This window comes from Oncorhynchus clarkii, chromosome 13 (assembly GCF_045791955.1).
Source record: "Oncorhynchus clarkii lewisi isolate Uvic-CL-2024 chromosome 13, UVic_Ocla_1.0, whole genome shotgun sequence".
Classification (NCBI taxonomy): domain Eukaryota; kingdom Metazoa; phylum Chordata; class Actinopteri; order Salmoniformes; family Salmonidae; genus Oncorhynchus; species Oncorhynchus clarkii.
Genome location: NC_092159.1, coordinates 29,516,009 through 29,537,046, shown reverse-complemented (window position 1 = coordinate 29,537,046; position 21,038 = coordinate 29,516,009). Strand labels below are relative to the sequence as shown.

Here is a 21,038-nt window from a genome sequence, read left to right as displayed (position 1 = left end):
TTGAAATGTGATATTAGGCCTGTATGGCACTTCTGCTACTGTATGGCAGTACTGTATTGGCTAGTGCTTTCTCCAATATGTTCTTCTATTTTGCATTCAATTGGGATCAAGAAGAAGGTACAGATCTGTTGTAGGACAGCTGCATTTGAAGTGTACATTTAACCTACATTTAACCTAGCGGTCAATACAAACTGAAATCTATTGGCATACAAATGTGTGCAAATTATCTTTTCAGATCTTCTCAGAAATGAATCAAGTCCATGGAATGGATATAGACAAAAAGATAATTCAAGGACAATCAGAGGTAGAGAGGCGAGGCAGGGGTGAGGACATCATCCTGCTTTTGACAGTCCCTGAAGGACAACACAGAAGAGGTACTTGCTCTTATTCCTTCCCTTTCTCTAATGTATTTTGTAATAAAATTAGCAAGTGTAGTAAGATCATTGCTTTACTTTACTAGGACTGGAGACCACAGCAGCGATTCTGCTCTTGCCCAACCTCTTCAATGAGGACCCGAGTGGCCTTTATGTCCGTGACAAGGTATGCCTATGCACCAATCATCTGTTTCTTCATAAACATAAGTGTGTATGCTTATATATAACTACAGCTGAACATTTGTTCTGTTCTTTGTTAATTGTTTGTGTATTAATCTTTTCTTACTTTTGTTGACAGATTTCACCGCTCTTCACTCCTTTACTGCACATCGGCGGAAATCCATTTCACCACGAGAGTGAAATCCCGCTGGCCTTTGATGGGGAGAACATCCACGCCCTCGAGGACGTCTCCATGGGACTTGAGGCTCTGCTACGGCTGTATTTTTTATTTTCCCTTAAATTTCCCCAAAATGTCAGAAAAACACTTATGTTGTTAAGTTACTGTGTTCTGGGGAGAAGAGAAGTTGGGGTGAAGTTAGTCATAAAGACAAACTTCCTAACACAACTAAGTGAATATGATATACACACTAAAGCTGAAAAATCTGTATTTAGCATCAAGTCTACAATATTGTTAGTTTACCTATGATTCATTTTTAATGTATGTTTTATTGTACGTCATTATTATTTTTATTTTTTTAATGTCATGGAAGCACTATACAAAGTAAATGTATTATTTAATATGGTCTGACATGTCTGCAGAAATGTTGGTAAGTTGTTTTGTAAATATTAATTCACATTTGTGGTGCCACTAAATAAACAATTAATTATTTAAGACAGTGTTGTCAATATTATTATAATATGTTTTTATAATGGAGGGAGGGTGGACAAGGAGTAAAAAAATGAACCCCAAAAGGTTCTTTGAGGAACCATGATAAGGGGATCTTCAAAGAACTTATAGGGGTTCTCACAAAAGGTTCTTCAAATAACTTTTAGGGGTTCCCCCACAGTTTCAATTTGAAGAACCCCTACAGGATACTCCAGGAACCTTTACTTTTTAGAGTGTATATTGATAAAAGTCACCTTGTCTGAGAGACATTTACATGGTTATACACAGCCCAATTTGGGATGACTATTTTGGGGCGAAATAGCAGGCACAACCGACAGACCTGATATCGCCCATTAATTCGACCTCCTTGGACGTCGTGTGCTGAGTGAGTATGACCAAAGTTATTCTATTTAGCTACACTTTGTAGTACATTTTTTATGTTTCTGATGGCACATCGCCTGTTTTCAAAGGGAGTCGTTGTGTTTTAGGGGCAGTCGCTTTTTGTCTGAAAGTATTTTCTCAACTGCGATACCAACTCCAGTCAGCAGATGGCTTTCAGGTGATTCTGCCACTGTGATGTATAATCTAGTGGACGGGACCCTTCAACATCAACAGCTAGTCAGCCATTTTGGTTCACTCTAACTTTATGGAAAAAGGTTTATTCAATAAATATAGCAACTCCTCTCATCCTGGGAAGACCCCCCCCCCCCCCAGGACTTAAGGCAGTTTTATTTCAAATGTTGTACCCGGACGGATAAAAATCCAAGAAGCACTTTATAGTTACATCGTTAGGGTAATTTACCCTAAAGTGGACACACTCCCACCAGTTTGAGACAACTGCCCAGACTTTGTAGACTGTTTAATAATGCTTAAACCTCATCTTTATCAAATGATTGATTAAAGATACCAACTCAAAACCTACGTTCGTCTACATATGGGTTGTTTAAATTGTATCTAATTATATTCCCAGTATAACTTCAAATGTTTAGTAATAATTATACACACACATACAATTCATCATATTTTCATATATTCAAAGAATCCACATACGCTTCTTCAACAACAAGTCAGACACCTCAGTCAGTAGCTTGCTTGGTGAATGAGCTGCAAAACAGCCGAAACATTGACGTTCTTTGGACTGTGTCGGTGTATAGCCACTGTGTAATCAACATAATTATATCGTATCTACTTTTCAATTCATATTTAAGTTGTTAGTCAGCTAACTTAGTTGGCTTGATAAATTAGCCTAGCACCACACTAATGCTAGCTAACGTTAGCTATTATCCCTAAACTACCCTAAACTACTCTCCTCCTGTTAAAGATGCGGTCTGCTGGACGGAGAAAGAAGCTCTGGGGCTGAACATTGTTGTGAAAGAGGGGGAAGAGGAGGATGTCACTGTAAAGGAAGAAGTAGAGGGTGAGGCTGTTAGTGAAAGAAGAGAAAGACGTTTCAGTGAAAGAAGGAAGATTCGTTCAGAGTGAAAGAGGAGGAGGATGTTACAGTAAAAGAAAAGGAGGCAGAGAAAGAGGATGCAGTTTTTGGAGTGAAAGAGGAAGGAGAGGAGGAGACAGGTCAGATTAACACCAGTAAATACTCATTTAATAACGGGGCCACAAACCCTGCAGTTGTTGAACTGATGTTTTTATTTTATTTTATTTCACCTTTATTTAACCAGGTAGGCTAGTTGAGAACAAGTTCTCATTTGTGACTGCGACCTGTACACAAACGTGGTTTTAAAGCACCAATGGTTTTTATTTTGCATACATTTTAAAGTGAAATATCAGAGTGTGATTCGGTTACTGTGGAATTGTCCAGCTCCTAACTATACTGAACAAAAATATAAACGCAACAATTTCAAAGATTTTACTGATTTACAGTTCATAGAAGTCAATTGAAATAATTTAGGCCCCAATCCACAGATTTCAAGACTGGGCAGGTGTGCTGGCAGGCCCAGCCAATCGGACTGAGTTTTTCCCCACAAAAGGGCATTATTACAGACAGAAATTCTCTTCAGATATTTTTGTTCAGTATATAATCTCAGGAACACATGTCAACGTAGAGCTCTGAACTATGATAATACGTCAGCAGTTTATCTGGCAGGACAGTGTGGTGTGTAGTGATATGGAGGCACTTTGTTGATTCTTGATGTTCACTTGTACAACTGTTCATCATTACTATTGTATCTATGTTTTGGCCCGACAGTCTAGGGGAGATGGGAACGAGACCCGTAACATAACTCATGCAAATTATAATAGTGAAAAAGTAAAAGTGAGAACAAAATAACCACAGACAACTAAATTACCGTCAAACATGGTTTATTAGAAAACACACGGTAATGGGGGGGGGGGGGCTGGACCCAAGGAAAGAAATGATAAATATTCAAAAACACCCCTAAGGTTGAGGAGCCTATTTCAACAACAGCTAACTAACTAACCAAAAATACAGTGGGTGGTCCACCCAGTTCTAACTAGTGTTAACAAAGTTTACCTACAGGTAGTGTATGCCCATGGGTGACTTGTCTTGTTTCCCCATCATTAAACAAACACTCAAACACCATAACCAAAAACAATACTAACAGGTGAGGACAAGGTGATACAGAGGTGCTCAAACAAAAGAGAGCTCAATACATAAAGAGCACAAGATAGAGCGACATAGTAGGAGAGCGTGAACCATAGCGCTCTACAGACATGGCATTTACAGAGCAATTGAGCTCTAGAGCAAACAACTGACAGGGTTTTTAAACCAAGGGAAAGGAACTGTGATTGGGTAGGAAACAGGAGGAGGTGTGTCTTCTGATTGATGATTGATTGGTGACTGATTGGGGAGTGATGATTTTCACCTGTGAGGGGAGAAGGAGAGAAAAGAACATAGGATATACACACACACACACACACACAGGATACCTGTATCCGTAACAATCTAAATGTATTATTTTAACACATTGGTTAAAAGACTCGGGTCACAAAAATGTAATTACATTGAGCAATATACCACATGACTTCTTACTTACATTTCTTGTTTTACAAACATTGCCAAGCTGCTCATTCATTTCTTGTTGTTGTGATTTTTAATCATTCATGGCAAAACTATTTGGGCTGGTAAAAAATCAGTGGCATGTATTTTCTCTCATCTGCTTGCTACAGTGGCTGGTATTTTCTTTCATCTGCCTGCTACAGTGGCTGGTGGACCAAAATCAAACTAAAACAAGACTTAGAAGACGTTTGTCAAATTTTGTATATATGTATTTTTTAAAACATTCACTATATTGACTGTCTGACTTTGACATTCACACAGGAGAGAGACGGGACTATCGTGGATCCTCTGGGGAGCCTCGGCAACATCATGTAGCTGACAAGGCAGAGAAGAGTCTCTCCACATCAGGACACCTCAAGAAACGCCGTCAGAGACCCACAGGAAAGAAACCTCACTGCTGCTCTGACTGTGGGAAACTTTGCAAATCTTCATCAGATCTTAAAAAACACCAGCGAGAACACACAGGAGAGAAGCCTTATAGCTGTGATCAATGTGGGATGAGTTTTACTCATTCAAGTAGCCTGATATCACACCAGAGAACACACACAGGAGAGAAGCCATTTAGCTGTAATCAATGTGACAAGAGATACTCTCATTCAAGTGGTCTGACTAAACTTTTTTTTATCCTTCATTATATTATATATATTATCATATTAACTTTTTTTCTTCTTCAATTAATTATAATATTATAAAGCAGTTTAGGTAAACATTTTTTTCCTCTCCATTAAATATGAATGTTATAATAATATGAACAAAGAGCAACAAGTGTTGTTTGATTAGTTCAGATTTAGAAATAATTAGATATCAAAATAAGCACCTGCTTATTGATAGCCTTGATAGAGATTAGTGAAAATGAATGTATAAAATAAATAAATAAACTTTACCCACTACCAGAATATTTTAGCCCAAAACCTGGTTACCTCTCTGCTAGGAGGCTGAAACTTGGCCATAAGTGGATCTTCCAGCAAGACACATCAACATCCACAAAGAAATGGTTAATTGGGCACAAAATCAACATTTCCAATGTCCATCTCGGTCTTCGGACTTGAACTCCATTGAAAACCTGTGGTTTGAATTGAACAGGGCAGTCCACAAGCGCAGACTAAATAAATCAAGGACCTGGAGAGATCAAGTAAGGAGGAATGATCTAAGATCCAACCCAATGTGTTCTCTAATCTCATAAAACATTTCAGTGTCGTTATCCTCCCAAGGGGAGGGTGCTGAAGAATTGAAAACATGGGTGGCAATAATTCAGACCCCTACCTTTTGAGAATTACAAGTTAAACTAAATCTCTTTCTCTGAGCAATTGTATTCGTATAAAATCATATAATTTCCCTTTATTTTTTACATACAATATAGCTCAGTATTTGAATTCTTTATTTTATAGTCGTTTACCGCATCTTTATCAAGGGTGTCAACAATTTTGTCCCCCACTGTACCTCCATACTGCTGCTACATGGTGTAACAATACATCATGTAGATGTATATAATGAACAGACTTGGTCTATACTGCTCCTACGTGGTGTAACAATACATCATGTATTTTTTTATTTTTTATTTATTTAACTAGGCAAGTCAGTTAAGAACAAATTCTTATTTTCAATGACGGCCTGGGAACAGTGGGTTAACTGCCTGTTCAGGGGCAGAACGACAGATTTGTACCTTGTCAGCTCGGGGGTTTGAACTCGCAACCTTCCGGTTACTAGTCCAACACTCTAACCACTAGGCTACCCTGCCGCCCCGTATACATGTAGATGTATATAATGAACAGACTAGGTCTATACTGCTCCTACATGGTTTAACAATACACAGATGTACACTACCATTCAAAAGTTTGAGGTCACTTAGAAATGTCCTTGTTTTTGAAAGAAAATCTAATTGTTTTATTTATTTACCTGTTTTTGCTTTGTCATTATGGAGTATTGTGATGTCATTATGGGGTATTGTGATGTCATTATGGGGTATTGTGTAGATTGATGAGGGGTAAAAATGATTTAATACATTTTAAAATAAGGCTGTAACGTAACAAAATGTGGAAAAGGTGAAGGGGTCTGAATGCTTTCAGAATGCACTGTATATATAGGGGCAGTACTTAATGACATGACTTCATGAAACAGGAGGTACAAATATATAACATAGGTTCAAAATATCAACATTCAATGTATCAAAATATATGACCAAGCTGGAAGTGGAAACTCCAGCCCAGCCACAATCCTAGAGGTTCACTGATGATCAACATCCTCCTTCACATCTCACTCCTGATGATCAACCTCCTCCTCCACCTCTGACTCCTGATGATCAACCTCCTCCTTCACATCTGACTCCTGATGATCAACCTCCTCCTTCGCATCTGACTCCTGATGATCAACCTCCTCCTTCACATCTGACTCCTGATGATCAACCTCCTCCTTCACATCTGACTCCAGTGATCAATCCAGAGAGTCTTCTTTTTTGGGGAATCCCGATGGACGACATCATCCAATAGGCCGTCATCACCACCACCGCCCACAAGTTAATTGACACTTAGGTTATCAATAGGAAGAGCATCAGCAATATGTCCTGTCTGGTAACTTGTCTCATTTAATGGATTTAAATTGGCAGGTGCACAGGGTGAAACTCCATTAAATCACTTTTGGAATTCTTTAACTGTATCAAAGTCTGTGGCCTGTGATGTTGGGACAAATGATAGTCCCTTATTATACAAGAGACATAATTCACAAATTCTACAGCACAATGGTAGAATCATAGCTTAAGTGTAAAACTAACAATGACTCAATAATCCTTCTGGGAATGTTATGATGTCATAAAGTTATGGGAGGAGTTAGAACGTTGTATACAGTATTATAATGTAAAATGACTTTTAATCTGTCTGTCTGTATATTTCAAAACATGGCATATGAGGATGCAGTGAGATACCCAATGGTTGGATGATACTTTTCTAATCAGCCATATTATACTTAAAACCTGGAAATCAACCAATCTTCTGTTGTTAACACAATAGAAAGGTAAAATGCTTTATTATCTAAAAGTTGAAAGTGAGTGGGTGACGGAGAGAAATAAAATGGTGCTGATGCGGGCGCTTGAGATGGAGGTGTGTTCTAGTGGGTCTGGGCAGGTGTGATGTATTTAATGGAGATGGAGGTATGTTCTAGTGGGTCTGGGCAGGTGTGATGTAGTTAATGGCAATGGAGGTGTGTTCTCGTGGGTCTGGGCAGGTGTGATGAAGTTAATGGAGATGGAGGTGTGTTTAACGTTTGCAAGCTTGAGCTAGATATTGACCTAGTGTGACCTTCCTGGTCCCGTCTCTCAAGTCAGTGAGTCAACACAGGAAGGTGCAATGAATGGATAGTTCATTTATTTCCAAAGCTGCAATGATGGGACACACACAGTATGGATGAATGATCAGTAGTGACGGGATATAAATAGCACTCCCACAGCAATTCTACATAAATCTGCCCTATAATATACTAACAAAAAAACAGTTGAAATGTCTATCAAAGTTATTGTATAGTGGATTTAACCATTCCTACTAATTCCTAATTTACTATAATAAAAATAAATACACTATTTCCATGTGTCTCATATTCACAACATCAGAATAAACTGTCATCCATGTTAGTTTCAAAAATTATCAAATTAACCTGAAGGATTACTCAATGTCCCCTTCTAGTGGCGAATAAGTATAATACACCTAAACTAACAAAACTGGGCTAATAAACTCGCTGGTGTTCATGAGTTTATAAAACATGTACTTTATATATTTGTCATAAATTGCCTGCATTGATGAGACACACAGTGTGGGATGAATGATTAGTAGACGACAGGATAAAAATAGCAAACCTAAAGAAGATACATTTTCCAGTTTGCTACCAACTTGAAAGAAGGAACTTTAGCAAAAAAAACACATGGAAAACTGAGATTCGGCAAATAACATACAAAGAGAGGCTTATTTGACGCCAAACCCGCAACAGTAGTTATTAAACATGAATTGCTAATGTATGATTTAAAACGTGGATTTTATGATGTAATGTCAACTTTATACATTTCTATCCCAGGACCACTCAATTTTCAAATTCTCCAAAAATCTGCGGTGGATTACCCAGAATCACATACCTTTATCACTGAGTGTATTACACTGAGTGTCATGTAAACACACGAGCAGCGCAGCAGTCTAAGGTACGGAATCTCAGTGCTAGGGGCGTCACTACAGCCCCTTGTTCAAAACCAGGCTGTATCATAACAAGCCGTGATTTGGAGTCGCATAGGGCAGCGCACAATTGGCCCAGCATCGTCTGGGTTAGGGTTTGGCAGGGGCAGGCCGTCAATGTAAATAAGAATTTGTTCTTAACTGACTTGCCTAGTTAAATAAAGGTTAAAGGTTAAAAAATGTAACTTCATTACACCGTTACACTGGCATACAAACTCAGTAGCACAGAGTAGATCATCTATATGACGTTGTGAAATACTGCATTGTGGGTAGTTTAGAAGATTTACGGAAATAAGTTAATACATATGTAATAACGCAAAAACACAACTGTTTGTACTCATAGGTAACCATATCGTGACTACAGTTAGCATTGAAGAAATCAAGACTCACCTGAAAAAAACTAAAAAACAAAGCACCAGGAGATTGACAGCATCATCATACAAGCTACAGACCAATCAGCCATGTCGGGAAGCTATTTGAGAGAGTACTCACCCAAAGACTGAGCGGCCACACTGAGGAAATGGGCCTCCTTGGAATCCACCAAGCTGGCTTTTTTTTTTAATTATTATTATTTTTTTTACCTTTATTTAACGAGGCAAGTCAGTTAAGAAAAACATTATTTTCTGCCTGTTCAGGGGCATAACGACAGATTTGTCGTGACCTAGTCAGCTCGGGGATTTGAACTTGCAACCTTCTGGTTACTAACCCAACACACTAACCACTAGGCTACCCTGCCGCCCGAGCTGACAAGATGTGGCACAATGGACTGTGTTACCGGCTGGTAGACTCCAATCTCAAACTACCTCTCCATCAGAAACATCATCACTAGCTTCCTCCACAACTGTACAATTAAAGTGAAGGTCTCCACAGCAATATCCTCACCTTTCACCCCTGAAGCATGTGTCCCGCAGGGGGCAGTTCTAAGCCCTCTACTTTTTCTACTCTACATATTCGATATTTACTATCCTCCACCCACCATAGGTCAAGTCTCACAGTTTGCCGATAACCTCTGCTACTGGGCCAGCTCCGAATGTCCTCAACTTGCTGCAAAAAAAATCCAGAAGTCTATTGAAATGATCGAGACATGGTCTAACATGTGGCGAGTAAAATTGAAACCACAAAAGACCCAATGTGTCCTCTTCTCAAGAAGCACCAGCAAAAAAAACAGGAAACCCATAGATCTCAAACTCTACGGTGAAACTATAAAAGTAGAAAAAGAAGCAAAATTCCTTGGAGTCACCTTCCAGAAGAACATGCACTGGACAATCCATATAGCGAACATAGAGAGAGAGGGACGAAAAAGACTAAACCACCTAAAAACGATGTGCGGAAGAAAATATGGAGCCTCACCTCAGACAGTGCTGAAGGTCTATATCAGCTACATCCGATCCCTCTTTGAATACGCCCTACCAGCCTGGATAACAGCTTCACCGCAGCAGATGAATCGGCTACAGATAGTCCAAAACATGGCAATAAAAATGGCTTACAGACTACCAAGATACATCAGAAATCACTACGTTAACAGCATATCTGGACTGACATCAATCAACAATAGACAGTCAATCATTGGCCAGAAGTTCATCAACAGAGCCACTCACAACCCATCACTGAAGGAAGCCGTGGGACATAATGCTGAAACTGACCTAGAGGAGGAAAAATTATAATACTTATATATACAAAAATAATACGAACTAAAAATTAAATACAATCAATTATGTGTGTATGAAAATGTGTAGATATATGTGAATGCACTCCTTAGCGCCCCCACCCCTCTCCCCCTGCACAGTTGTGAGCTATAATTTTAATTAAGTTTTTTTTAATCTCATATTTTTTATTTCTTACTTCTATTTTAATTTTAAAGTCAACATCACAAACTCATGTCGGGAAAAGAAAAAAGGCGAAACTAATCTACGCCCGTTCTGATAAAAACCTTAGGGCATCTAGCCTCGGGGGATGCCTTGCTTGACCACACCCTCCTTCCTTGCTCCTGTCCTGCCATGCCTCTTCCACAAATGCAATTGGTTCTTATGGACAGAAAAGAGCAGAGGCTCTGAGCTGTCCGATCAGGTCCATTGTCTACTGTCCGGCTTACTACAACTAGTCTTTAACCACACTGTATTGTTACACTGGTGAGTAAAAACTCCTGCTTCCTACACTTTAACGTGTCTGTTAATAAAATTATAATTTTACTCAACAGCGTTACCCACTCCAGTCAGCAGATGGCGGTCTGGGAATTTAAGGCAATGCTGTTGGTGTGACGTATAATCTAGTAGACGGAACGCTTCTTTCAGCAGCAGCAACAGACACCTCGGTAGCTTGCGAGACAAAATAGACAAACCAATAAAGCTCTTTAGACGCGTTATTGTTTATTAGCCACTGTGTTTTAATCCCTTGTTGTCGTCGAGTTAGTTATCTGATTTAATTTCATATTTGCGGTGTTGTTATTAGTCAGTTAGCGTTAGCCTAGCTAGCTAACATCCCCGACCATGCGGTCACTAAGCTACTCTCCTCCTGCTGAAGAAGAGGTGGATATCACAGTAAAACAAGAAGTAGAGGGTGAGGCCGTTACTGTGAAAGAAGAGGAAGATGCGTTCAGAGTGAAAGAGCAGGAGGATGTTACAGTAAAAGGAGAGGAGGATGCAGTTTATGGCGTGAAAGAGGAGGAGGGGGAGATGACTGTTACATCAAAAAAGGAGGAGGAAGAAGACGAGGAAACTGGATATCTGGGCCCAGTTTCCCAAAGGCATCTTAAGGCATCAAATGGTTCTAACGGTGAACATAGCCATAAGATGGTTTTTAGAAACCGTTCCCAGATTAATACTAGTAAGTACTGTCTTATAAACAGAGGCACAAACTCTGCAGTTGTTGAACTGATGTGTGGTGTTAAAGGCGAAATCTGCAATTGTTACATCCATATTTGGACTCTTAAATTATTCATTTATAGCCATTGATTATTGAAGAGTATAACACATGCTTCATGAGCTTAGTTCAACTGTTGTACCCCATCAAATAAATAACACTTCAATGCAGAGTCTGTAGCTATCTGTCAGGACGGACGTCAGGTCCCTGCTAAGGCTTTCCAACCGCAATTTAATAACAACATATGTGTGGGAGAATTTTACAATCTATTCCTGGCTACCGGGAGGCATCTAAAAGATCTCTCTTTACCTATTGACAGAAATGATTTTGCAGAGGGTTACACATTGTATGGTTTCAATTTATCACCTGATGATGACACCTCAGGAAATCTTTCGGTGGTGTCCCAAGGTAACCTCAGGCTGGAAATACGTTTCCGTACACCTTTAGCCTGTGCCGTTAGCATGATTGTTTATGCATGCTCTGATTCAATCTTGGAAGTGAATACCCGAAGACAGGTCTTAGTGGATTATTATTAAGGATCGTTGAGCAAAGACATGAATACCCAAGAGTTGGAAGGGCTCATGAGCCAACTGATTGGAAAATGTTTTGTGTAGTGTTGGCTTGTGATGAATTACCTATTGAGAAATGGCCGGAGCGGCCTGTCATGTTTATTGTCAATACCCATCCTAAACACATGCCGGGTGAACATTGGCTAGCTGTGACATTAGAAGAGGAAGGAGGAAGAAAAATCTAAACTTTTTTTGATTCCTACGGCTTTCCCCCCGGTTTTTCACATTTCCCCAAATCTATTAAAGAATTTTTGACCAAAAACGGCTCAAAGATATACTACAGCATCAAACAAGTGCAAGATAACCTTTCCACTACATGCGGTCACCACTGTGTATTCTACCTATGCCAAAGAGCCCGTGGAGTTTCTTTTGGAGATGTTGTCTCTTTATAAGTATGATTTAAGAAGTAATGATAACGTTGTAGCTTGTTTTGTTAGAAAATATCAAAAGTGTTCAAATGTGTGTCCTTTAAGACCGTGTAATCAAGGCGTAAGCTCACGTCAAATGTTTCAAGAATGCCACAAATGTTAAATTGCTTAATTTTTCTAATAAAATGTATTCAATTTAATCATAGTCATTCAAAAGTCATTCAAAAGTCTAACCACCCAGAGAGATCGGGATTAGGAAAAGGTCTGGAGGCGTTCAGGGGGGTAAATGAGTTATCATCATTCATTTCATAGGGAGGCGGGGTTGTTGGGGCATCTTTAGGGGTGCTGTATCTTGTTGAAGGTTTTTGTTTTAAAGCGTGAATCTGTTGACGAAGCTTATAGTTGGGTACACCCGAGAGGATGAGGATGGCCAGGGCCTTAAGAAACTGAAGCCACCCTGGAGGTCTTCTGTCATCAGCAACCTTGTGGGCCGATGTGGTACTTTTAAGCAAGTCAAGCATATGTGAACCCCTGACAACAGAGCCCTGAAGGATAAACTCTCCTTTTTCGTTCCAAGTAGCGGCCCAATTTGAGTCTTGTTCATAATGTTTCTAACATTTTTCCTGTTACGTGCCGGAACATGGGTTAACAAGTCATGCATAACTTTATCTTCAACAGGCATTTGATCTTCAGACGGTAAGCTCGCAGGTACAGGCATTACAGGGGCTTGGCTCTCGATAGGCTCGTCATCTTTTAAAGGGTCCCGTAGGGAAATAGTTAAATGGCCGGTCTCTCTCCCCCCTTGTTTCACCAAGGCCAGATACCTCTGCAAGAGGTTTGTGTATTTTTGGACCTTATCATAGAGGTTCAATCCTTTTTGATTCAAAATATCCTTCATGGCCGTATCCAAATCATTTTCCGCTGTTTGTCTGATATTTTCAGGACCCTGCACTTGTTTTTTTTAAGTCTATCCAACTCTTGTTGTGGCACCAGATACATTTTATTGGCCATCACCCTCTGTGTTCAACCCCCACGTCTGGCAGCGATAAGGCTGGTGATGAAGGGCACGGCTATACTTAGTAAAGGTAGAAGAAAACCCCCAGACTGTTGTATGCTATGTCTTTTCTTTTGAAGACTGGCTCTTTTATTGGCAAAGAGTTTGATCGCGGTCTTTTGTCTCTTTAATTTTTTAAATTGGGTCAGGGTGAGTGGAATGCGTCCTTTGAGAAGATTCAAAGCAATCTCACATAGGGATAATATGAGATCTGAAGAACAGTGACCCAAGATGGCCTTCCGTTCATTAGCTGTAGCCCCAACTAGGCTTCTCATTAGGGGCAGGTTTCTTTTTAAACGCAGAGACATAGCAGTTACCTTTTAGGAATGTACGCAGCCGGCCACTCCCACGGGAACAGACCTGTTCGTAGCCTCAGGTGTTCTGGAGTATTTGCTTTTAAATCCACGATTAAATAAGAAAATGGTGCTTTGGTAGCGTCCTCATAGCTCCCCATGAAGTAGGATTTCCTTCCCGGGTACATCTGCTGAGCTAGAGTGTTTATTTGTAGTTTGTCTCTAGGATTTTTGAACAAAACCATGTAATTGGCGTTCAAACTGATGGTGCGGCTATTTTTACCTTGGTGAAACACATTCTGCACCAAGTAAAGCACGGACAGGTTTCTATGATGAGTATATTGGGTAAAAGCTCGGGCAATTCCGGGATGTTCGCTTCCTGCAAATAGCATATCGTCCAAAACCAGCAGATTGTTTTATGAGGAGGGAGAGGTTCATCATCAGACAGGGATTCAGGTATTCCTTCAACAAACTTGATTTTTATTGTCTTCAACAATTCATCATACAGAGGTTGATAACAAGAATAACACCACACAACATTATCAGGCTTTTGAGATGACACATGTTCAGAATTCTCTAAAATACTTTTTACCAAACAAGTTTTACCACTATTAGACGGCCCTGCGATTAAGGCCGAAAAGGGTAGTTGCAACCGGGGGTCAAAACCTTCTACAGCAGTCATTATATCTTAAGCTTTAAGACACACTGCGGCTTGTAGCATAAGTCAGTAGCCAAAGGGCAATGTGGTCCCGTCAGGCAAAAGCAGTCTCTTGTCATAGACTACGCTGAATATTTTAGTAAGTGGGGCATTCCTTAGATGGAAGCCCTTTTTGTCCCTAACAATTTTTTTGTAGGAGCTCGAAATCTCCAAGTCACTATTCCTGTCATTTATGAACCCCTCGACCAAGCGTGTGATTGAATCCAAGTTTACACGCGGGGCATTATCATAGTTTTGAGTCACGCCTTTGGCTTTCAACACCACGTGATTCTTTTTAGGAGGACCATTCTGTGATATGGTCACCCTCTTCAAGTTCACTCGTTAAGCCACCCAGATAGTTGCTGAGGGGGGGGCTCCAATCCCCCTGTTTGCTTACATAGACCACAGAGTCTGTGTCGCGGTAAAGAACCTGCCTGTGAAGCAGCTCCATGAGTGTGTACGGTTCAAGTCGGCCATAGGCCGTGGTAAATGCTACAAGAAACACATTTACATTACCCGGGGGTAAAACCCACTTCTTGTTACGTCGCCATTGCACCAGGGCAATGTCTTGACTCAAGAATGAAAAATTTGAAATTTCGTATTGGGCCGAAAAAACAAATTCCAAAAATTATTTGGGGTCTTTAATAATCGATGTTGTTAGCATATTACATCTCTGCGATAATTTGGCCCAAAGCGAATTTAAGTACAATTTCGACACATTACGTTTGGTTTTGTTGACCTCTATTCTGTCAGGGTCAAGAAGTATGCCTTCTCTGTCATGATAGTCTTGAATGTACCTGTCTTTGCTCTCTTGATCTGTGACCAATGCAGGATAGCCTGAAGCCATTTGCTTGCATCTCAAAAATGTCTTGATGTACTCTTTAAAAAGAGTGTCTGATTTCCTGGAAAAGTTCCACACTTCAAAGATTTTGGCCACACGATACCCCATCTCTAAAGCCTTAGAGAATTCAACTGTGACCCAAACCCCTGTCAGGGCTCTTTCTTGATCTGAGTGATCACATGGGGTTTGCTGGTTGTTGTTTTCACTGCAGGTGCGACAAAGGGGAAAGAAAAGTTTTCCTTGAGGGCCCCTGTAAGGCAACACTGGTATAAACAAACCCCTAGGAGGGTAGACAGTTGCTTTGATCAAACCAAAATAGTTTTGAGGTAAGTCAAAATCGCGATTAATAATTTCCGGATGCCCCATAGGATTGCATGAGGAACTCATTACATGAGGATAAAGGGATGTTAAATCTACATATCCTCTTGTCTCGTCGGGTTGCGCTACATACCGCATTGTCTAAGCATTGGTACGGCCTCCATACAAGGCCTGTCGTGGTTCCAGGGGTTCTGGTGTGTCATAGCTGGAAAGGAAGGCTTGACCATGAGGATCAGACTTTTTGAGGGCGGCCCATTTGTGCTCCCACAAAGCCTCCACTTTTAGCCCGTAAGTAACCTGTAAAGAATCCAATTGGTCTTGAAACTCTTGGTACATTTCCCCAAAAGTATTTTGGGTTAGAACACATAGGGCCTGGGGCACAAAGCAAGATTTACAACCGTGGAAGAAACAACCGTTGTACTCATACACGGTCTCAACCCCGTCAATCTGGGTGTATCCATCTACATGGTAAGAGCCAAACGCCTTCTCCCCCCAATTCAAAGCATGTTGAATAAAAATGTCTTTATCCTGGGCCAAGTACTCCAACCATTGAATGGACCCACTAGAGTATGACTTGAATTGGCGTCGGTAGTTGTCAGGCGAGGGGATAGCTATAGATGATGTAGGCAGAAAGTGTGTACGATAGGTTTTCATGCATGCCGATGCAATAGTTGTACAACTGCAAGGGTCAATACCTGCATCTTTGATTACCTCTTCTCTGAATCTGAGGCATCCTTCTCGAAGTATAACCACATCATTGTCACAGTATGATTCCATCTCTTTATGGAAATCAAAGGTGCCATGTCTTACTGTCTTGTACCACGTCATGAATCTCTCACGCTCTTTGGGAGACATTTGATCACACCCGTACATTTCTGGGCTGGGATATGATCCGATATAATGTAGATTCTCCTCAGATGTGAAGAAGTGGGGGAACCAGCCTTTCACAGAGTTTTCAAAACCCAAGGCCTCTGGCATTTGAGCCAATCTCATGAGTAAGAAGCTTAAACTGTCAATGTATCTCTGGTTGAAGGCTGGGTCTACAAAACACAAGATTTTACTACCTGGAGCTATGACACTGGGTGCCACGCCTTGCTGTATCAAGGGGTTCAGAAGAAAGTAAGAGTCATAGGCTCTAGCATTGTGCGCTACAAACGTGAAGTTTCTGTACTGAGGTTTTCTGAAGTGTTTTAGAAAGAGCAGTGCACAATTGGGTCCCTCTGCCGACCACTTTTCACCCTTGAAAGTCATGGTAGATACAAAAATAGGTAAACGAACCCCCGATTGCTGATTTGTCTCAAAATCATAGAACACATATTTCCCTGAATGTTCATCTTCAGCCAAGGGCTGAATATAACACTTGTGTGGCACTTCTTGAACCACTTCAGCGTCTCTGCTTTTCAAAGGCCCTTTACAGATTGGACAATGTATGATTCCACACACATGCGGTTTAGGGCTACCTATTTTAAGGTTGTAATTGCAATGGCATTTTGGGAATTTCTTGTTATTGTCACAACTGCTTACAGATTTACAGGCCTTGGGGTGCCATGTTTCAATTTTGTGTTTTTCGTAACAGTAGGTTGAACGACATGTGCGGTGGCAATCCGCACAGGGTGTCAAGTTTAAGGGTTGCATTTGGCAATTTGCATCCTGACATACTAAACAGTTATAACGGCACGAGTGCCCCCCCTTTCAGGTGTAGCCGGTATGGCAGGATGTACACATATGGTGCATCTAAGAACGGCGTGATGTTAGTAACGGCGTAGTAATGTTCGTTTTGCACATAAAAGTACAGAATCTGAGGATGCGGTTGGGGGTTGTTTTGGAACTTCAAGAGAGCTGCATTAGCTCTACTGTGGTACAAAACCACAATCTTAATATTCAGAAAGTTTTCAAATTTGGCTATGTCAGAGAAAGCCACAGCATCCTGTATTTTTTATTTTTTTTTACCTTTATTTAACTAGGCAAGTTAGTTAAGAACAAATTCTTATTTTCAATGACGGCCTAGGAACAGTGGGTTAACTGCCTGTTCAGGAGCAGAACGACAGATTTGTACCATGTCAGCTCGGGGATATGAACTTGCAACCTTTCGCTTAGTAGTCCAACGCTCTAACCACTACGCTACCCTGCCACTAGGTTACTGAGACTCTCGGCCGTTTGGAGCTCTCTAGCCTTTTGCAATGCCATCAGATCAGTACATCCAGGGTTGAGTAAATGCGCTAGGCCTATTGCAAAGCATAGCTTATTACCTGGATTGTGAACGTTTATGAGGTAGGGCCTTTTATTGCTTATGATTTCTGACTGCATTAGGCTATCAAGCTTCCTTCTCTGACCACCACCACCCTCGGGTTGCCGTATTATTTGCACTACAAGCTCGAGGGTCCGATCTGCTATGACGGCTAAATTTGACTGAACAAGGCGTTCAAGCAGTGCGATAAATTGTTCAAGATCTGCTTCGCCATTGGGTAAAATAAGAGATACCGTGTTTTTTTTAAACTATTTCTTACAGATAAAGGGGCTGGTTAGCCCTGACCATTATCCGTTTCCAATTCACCATCGCAAAGACGCTTGCCCGCTCCATCAAAGCTCCGTACGTTTTCACTCCAGGGAAAGATCCTCCCTCTGGTTTGTGAATCCTGTGTTTGTCTCATCGCCGTAATTGTTCACGATTTTGGAAAAGACTGGAAAAAGACTGTCCAGCTTATTCATCAGTGTTCTGAAAATATGATAATCGCGGCATTTAAAACTGAACACAGGCATAAAAAAGTTTACATCCTTGCATGCTTTGGAAAATACATATGAACTGACAGTTTTTGTCGCATTTGCACTATCAAATTGTTCACATGCTAAAATTGTCACTTTGGAGTCAAGGGTATATGCCATTGAAGCGATTCTTAGGGCCATCGGATCACTTTGTCCGCAGACCAGTTCTTCCAACGCATATCCGGGTAAACTTGAAGAGCTCAGGGCCTGTTCAATTTGACACAGCGCAAGTCTTATCTTAAGCCATTCTCTCATCCTTAGCGCTGGAGAAAAACTCCCGGGTTCTGCCCGATAAAGGGGATTGGGGCCGCGGTCTGTGAATATCTTAACCGTAGATTCCTCAGGTTGGTATATGTAAGACATATGTCCCTCACTCGTACCCAAAACTCCTATAAAACATTCTGGGGCCTCACGCAAAACATCCTCCAGGCTTTTGTCATTGGGTTCATGACATGAGCTGCATAGCACCCCGAGAATTGGCCTAGGAGACATATTTTTATGTTTAATATTCTGGGCTTTATTAAAAAAATCTTGTTTACTGTTCTGGGGTCGCATGTCTTGTTCTGGACTTATTTATAATGCGTCTGCCACAGCCAATACCCCGTACATTCCTGCTTCATAGATAGCAACCATAAGGGCAATACAACTGGGGGTGTGGGTCCATACTCTTAAAAAAGTTCAAACACCCCCCCCCCCCCCCCCCCCAGTTCAACCAGGTCCCTAGACATCAATCAGCATGACCTATTTATTGCCTTACCTCCTTACTCCATTTGCACACACTGTATATACATTTTCTGTTGTGTTATTGACTGTGCTTTTGTTTATCCCACGTGTAACCAACTATGTGTTGTTTTTGTCACACTGCTTTGCTTTATCTTGGCCAGGTCACAGTTGTAAATTAGAACTTGTTCTCAACTGGCCACCTGGTTAAATAAAGGTGAAATAAAATAACATTGTTTTTGAAATCAAATCAAGCTTTCTTTAGACAGCACATTTCAGGCATGAATGCAGCACAATGGCTTTACAGGAAAAAACAATGAAAATAAACATATTTAGTACACAACAAACAGAAGACTAACAATTGAAAGATTAATGAACATTAATGAAATTCCATTGATTCAAATATTAATCGGATGCAATATCCAATCCAAAATATAAGCTTGTTTTTTAGGAGGGGTTCTGAAAGACACTATGAACGTGTAACAACAACTGGACTTGTAACAACAACTGGGACCTAAAAACAAAACAAAAAAACAACTGGGACCTAAAAGACACCCACCATGAGACCCACTAAATCTGCCCAAGAAGAGGGAAACAGAAGAAAAACCCACAACAAACTTAGTTTGTTTTCAATATATCAACAAATGAACTGGGTTGGTTGAAAAGTGATACTAAACATACATACCAGCACTATTTTGACAGTGGAAGATATGAGTTTATACAGTTTTTCATACTAAGATGGACCAAGATATGTGTTGCTTTTGCACATATTTATTCATTGGTTTAGCAAGAGTCTGTTGATTGGTCAGTCATTGGGTTCATTTGTTTTACTATATGTTCAAATCAAGCTTTATTTATACAGTACATTTCAGACATGATGCAACACAATGGCTTCACAGGAAAAAATAAGGAGAAATATTTAGTACACAAACATAAGCGGATAAAAAACAAGAATAACCACTGAAAGACTAATGAGCATTGAAAGGAAAGGCCATTGATTAAAATATTAATAGGATGCAACATCCCACCCAAAATAAGCTGTTTTTTAGGAGAGGCTCTAAAAGACACCCACCATGAGACCCACTAAATCTGCCCAAGATGCAAACAAAAGAAAAACCCACACCAAACTTAAAGACAGGAAGAAAACCAAAAAGGTGTTGACTCTCCACATCTATCAAGACAATTGGAGCACTGGGCCAGACTCTCTTAAATAGAACCTGGACCAGCTCAGGTGAAACACCTTCCCACTAACGAGATGGACAAGCCAGCACAGGTGTAACACATACTGTCTAACGAGGTGACACCAATCAGTGCGTCCTACCTGCTAAGGAGCTAGACATGCGAAAGTCCAACCTCAAAACATAAATGGAAAAACCAAAGCCTGTAAAACCTTCCCCCTTAAGACAACACTGTCTTGGGGTTTTTGTAGATTTATGGGGTTGTGTTCATTCTAGGTGTTTATTTAAGTCTATGGTTGCCTAGATTGATTCTCAATCAGAGGCAGGTGTGTATCGTTGTCTCTGATTGGGAACCATATTTAGGCAGCCATGTTCTTTGGGTATTTTGTGGGTGATTGTTTCCTGTGTCTGTGCCACATGGGACTGTTTCGTTGCCAGTTCACTTTGTATATGTGTTCATGTTCAGTTTTTCACATTTAAAAACTGTTACGGAGTCTAGTTGATAGGTAATCGACTAGCCGGACTGTTCCCCGGATTCCAGGTGTAGGGATTTGTACAATGCACAAACAAGGCTATTGAACCTGACATAGGTGTCTGTCTTTATTCCTTTATCCAACATATCATACTGAAACATGGTATCAGAAGTGGCTCGGAAAACACACGTTTGTTATTTTTGTAGCTAAGTACAGTATAGGCGCAGTTACGTTCCATATGCGAACACACGCCGTTTCCTACTCACAACACTGATCAACTCGTTGTTAGCTGGCTAGCTAGTATCACTACCTACTTCGATGACTGAAGGCAAAGAAATCTCATATTCCATTGCTATGACAGCGAACATTCCGCCACCAAATCCCATGGTTCTCACAGGGGACTGGAACACTAATTGGGACAACTTCAGGGATGAATTCGAGGACTATGCGCTGGTCTACATGA

The 21,038-nt window shown here is 40.6% G+C and overlaps 1 protein-coding gene across 1 annotated transcript in view; it reads left to right on the top strand.

Moving 5' to 3' along the window:
• Positions 1 to 247: 247 nt before the first annotated feature.
• The window catches only part of LOC139423539 (zinc finger protein ZFP2-like), a 93,663-nt gene continuing 72,872 nt past the window's right edge, over positions 248 to 21,038 (top strand). The window contains exons 1-5 of the mRNA XM_071175136.1: positions 248 to 374; positions 461 to 540; positions 673 to 812; positions 2,493 to 2,610; positions 10,998 to 11,265. Coding sequence (XP_071031237.1) covers positions 248 to 374; positions 461 to 540; positions 673 to 812; positions 2,493 to 2,610; positions 10,998 to 11,265 — 733 coding nt within the window. The remainder of the gene's footprint in view (positions 375 to 460; positions 541 to 672; positions 813 to 2,492; positions 2,611 to 10,997; positions 11,266 to 21,038) is intronic.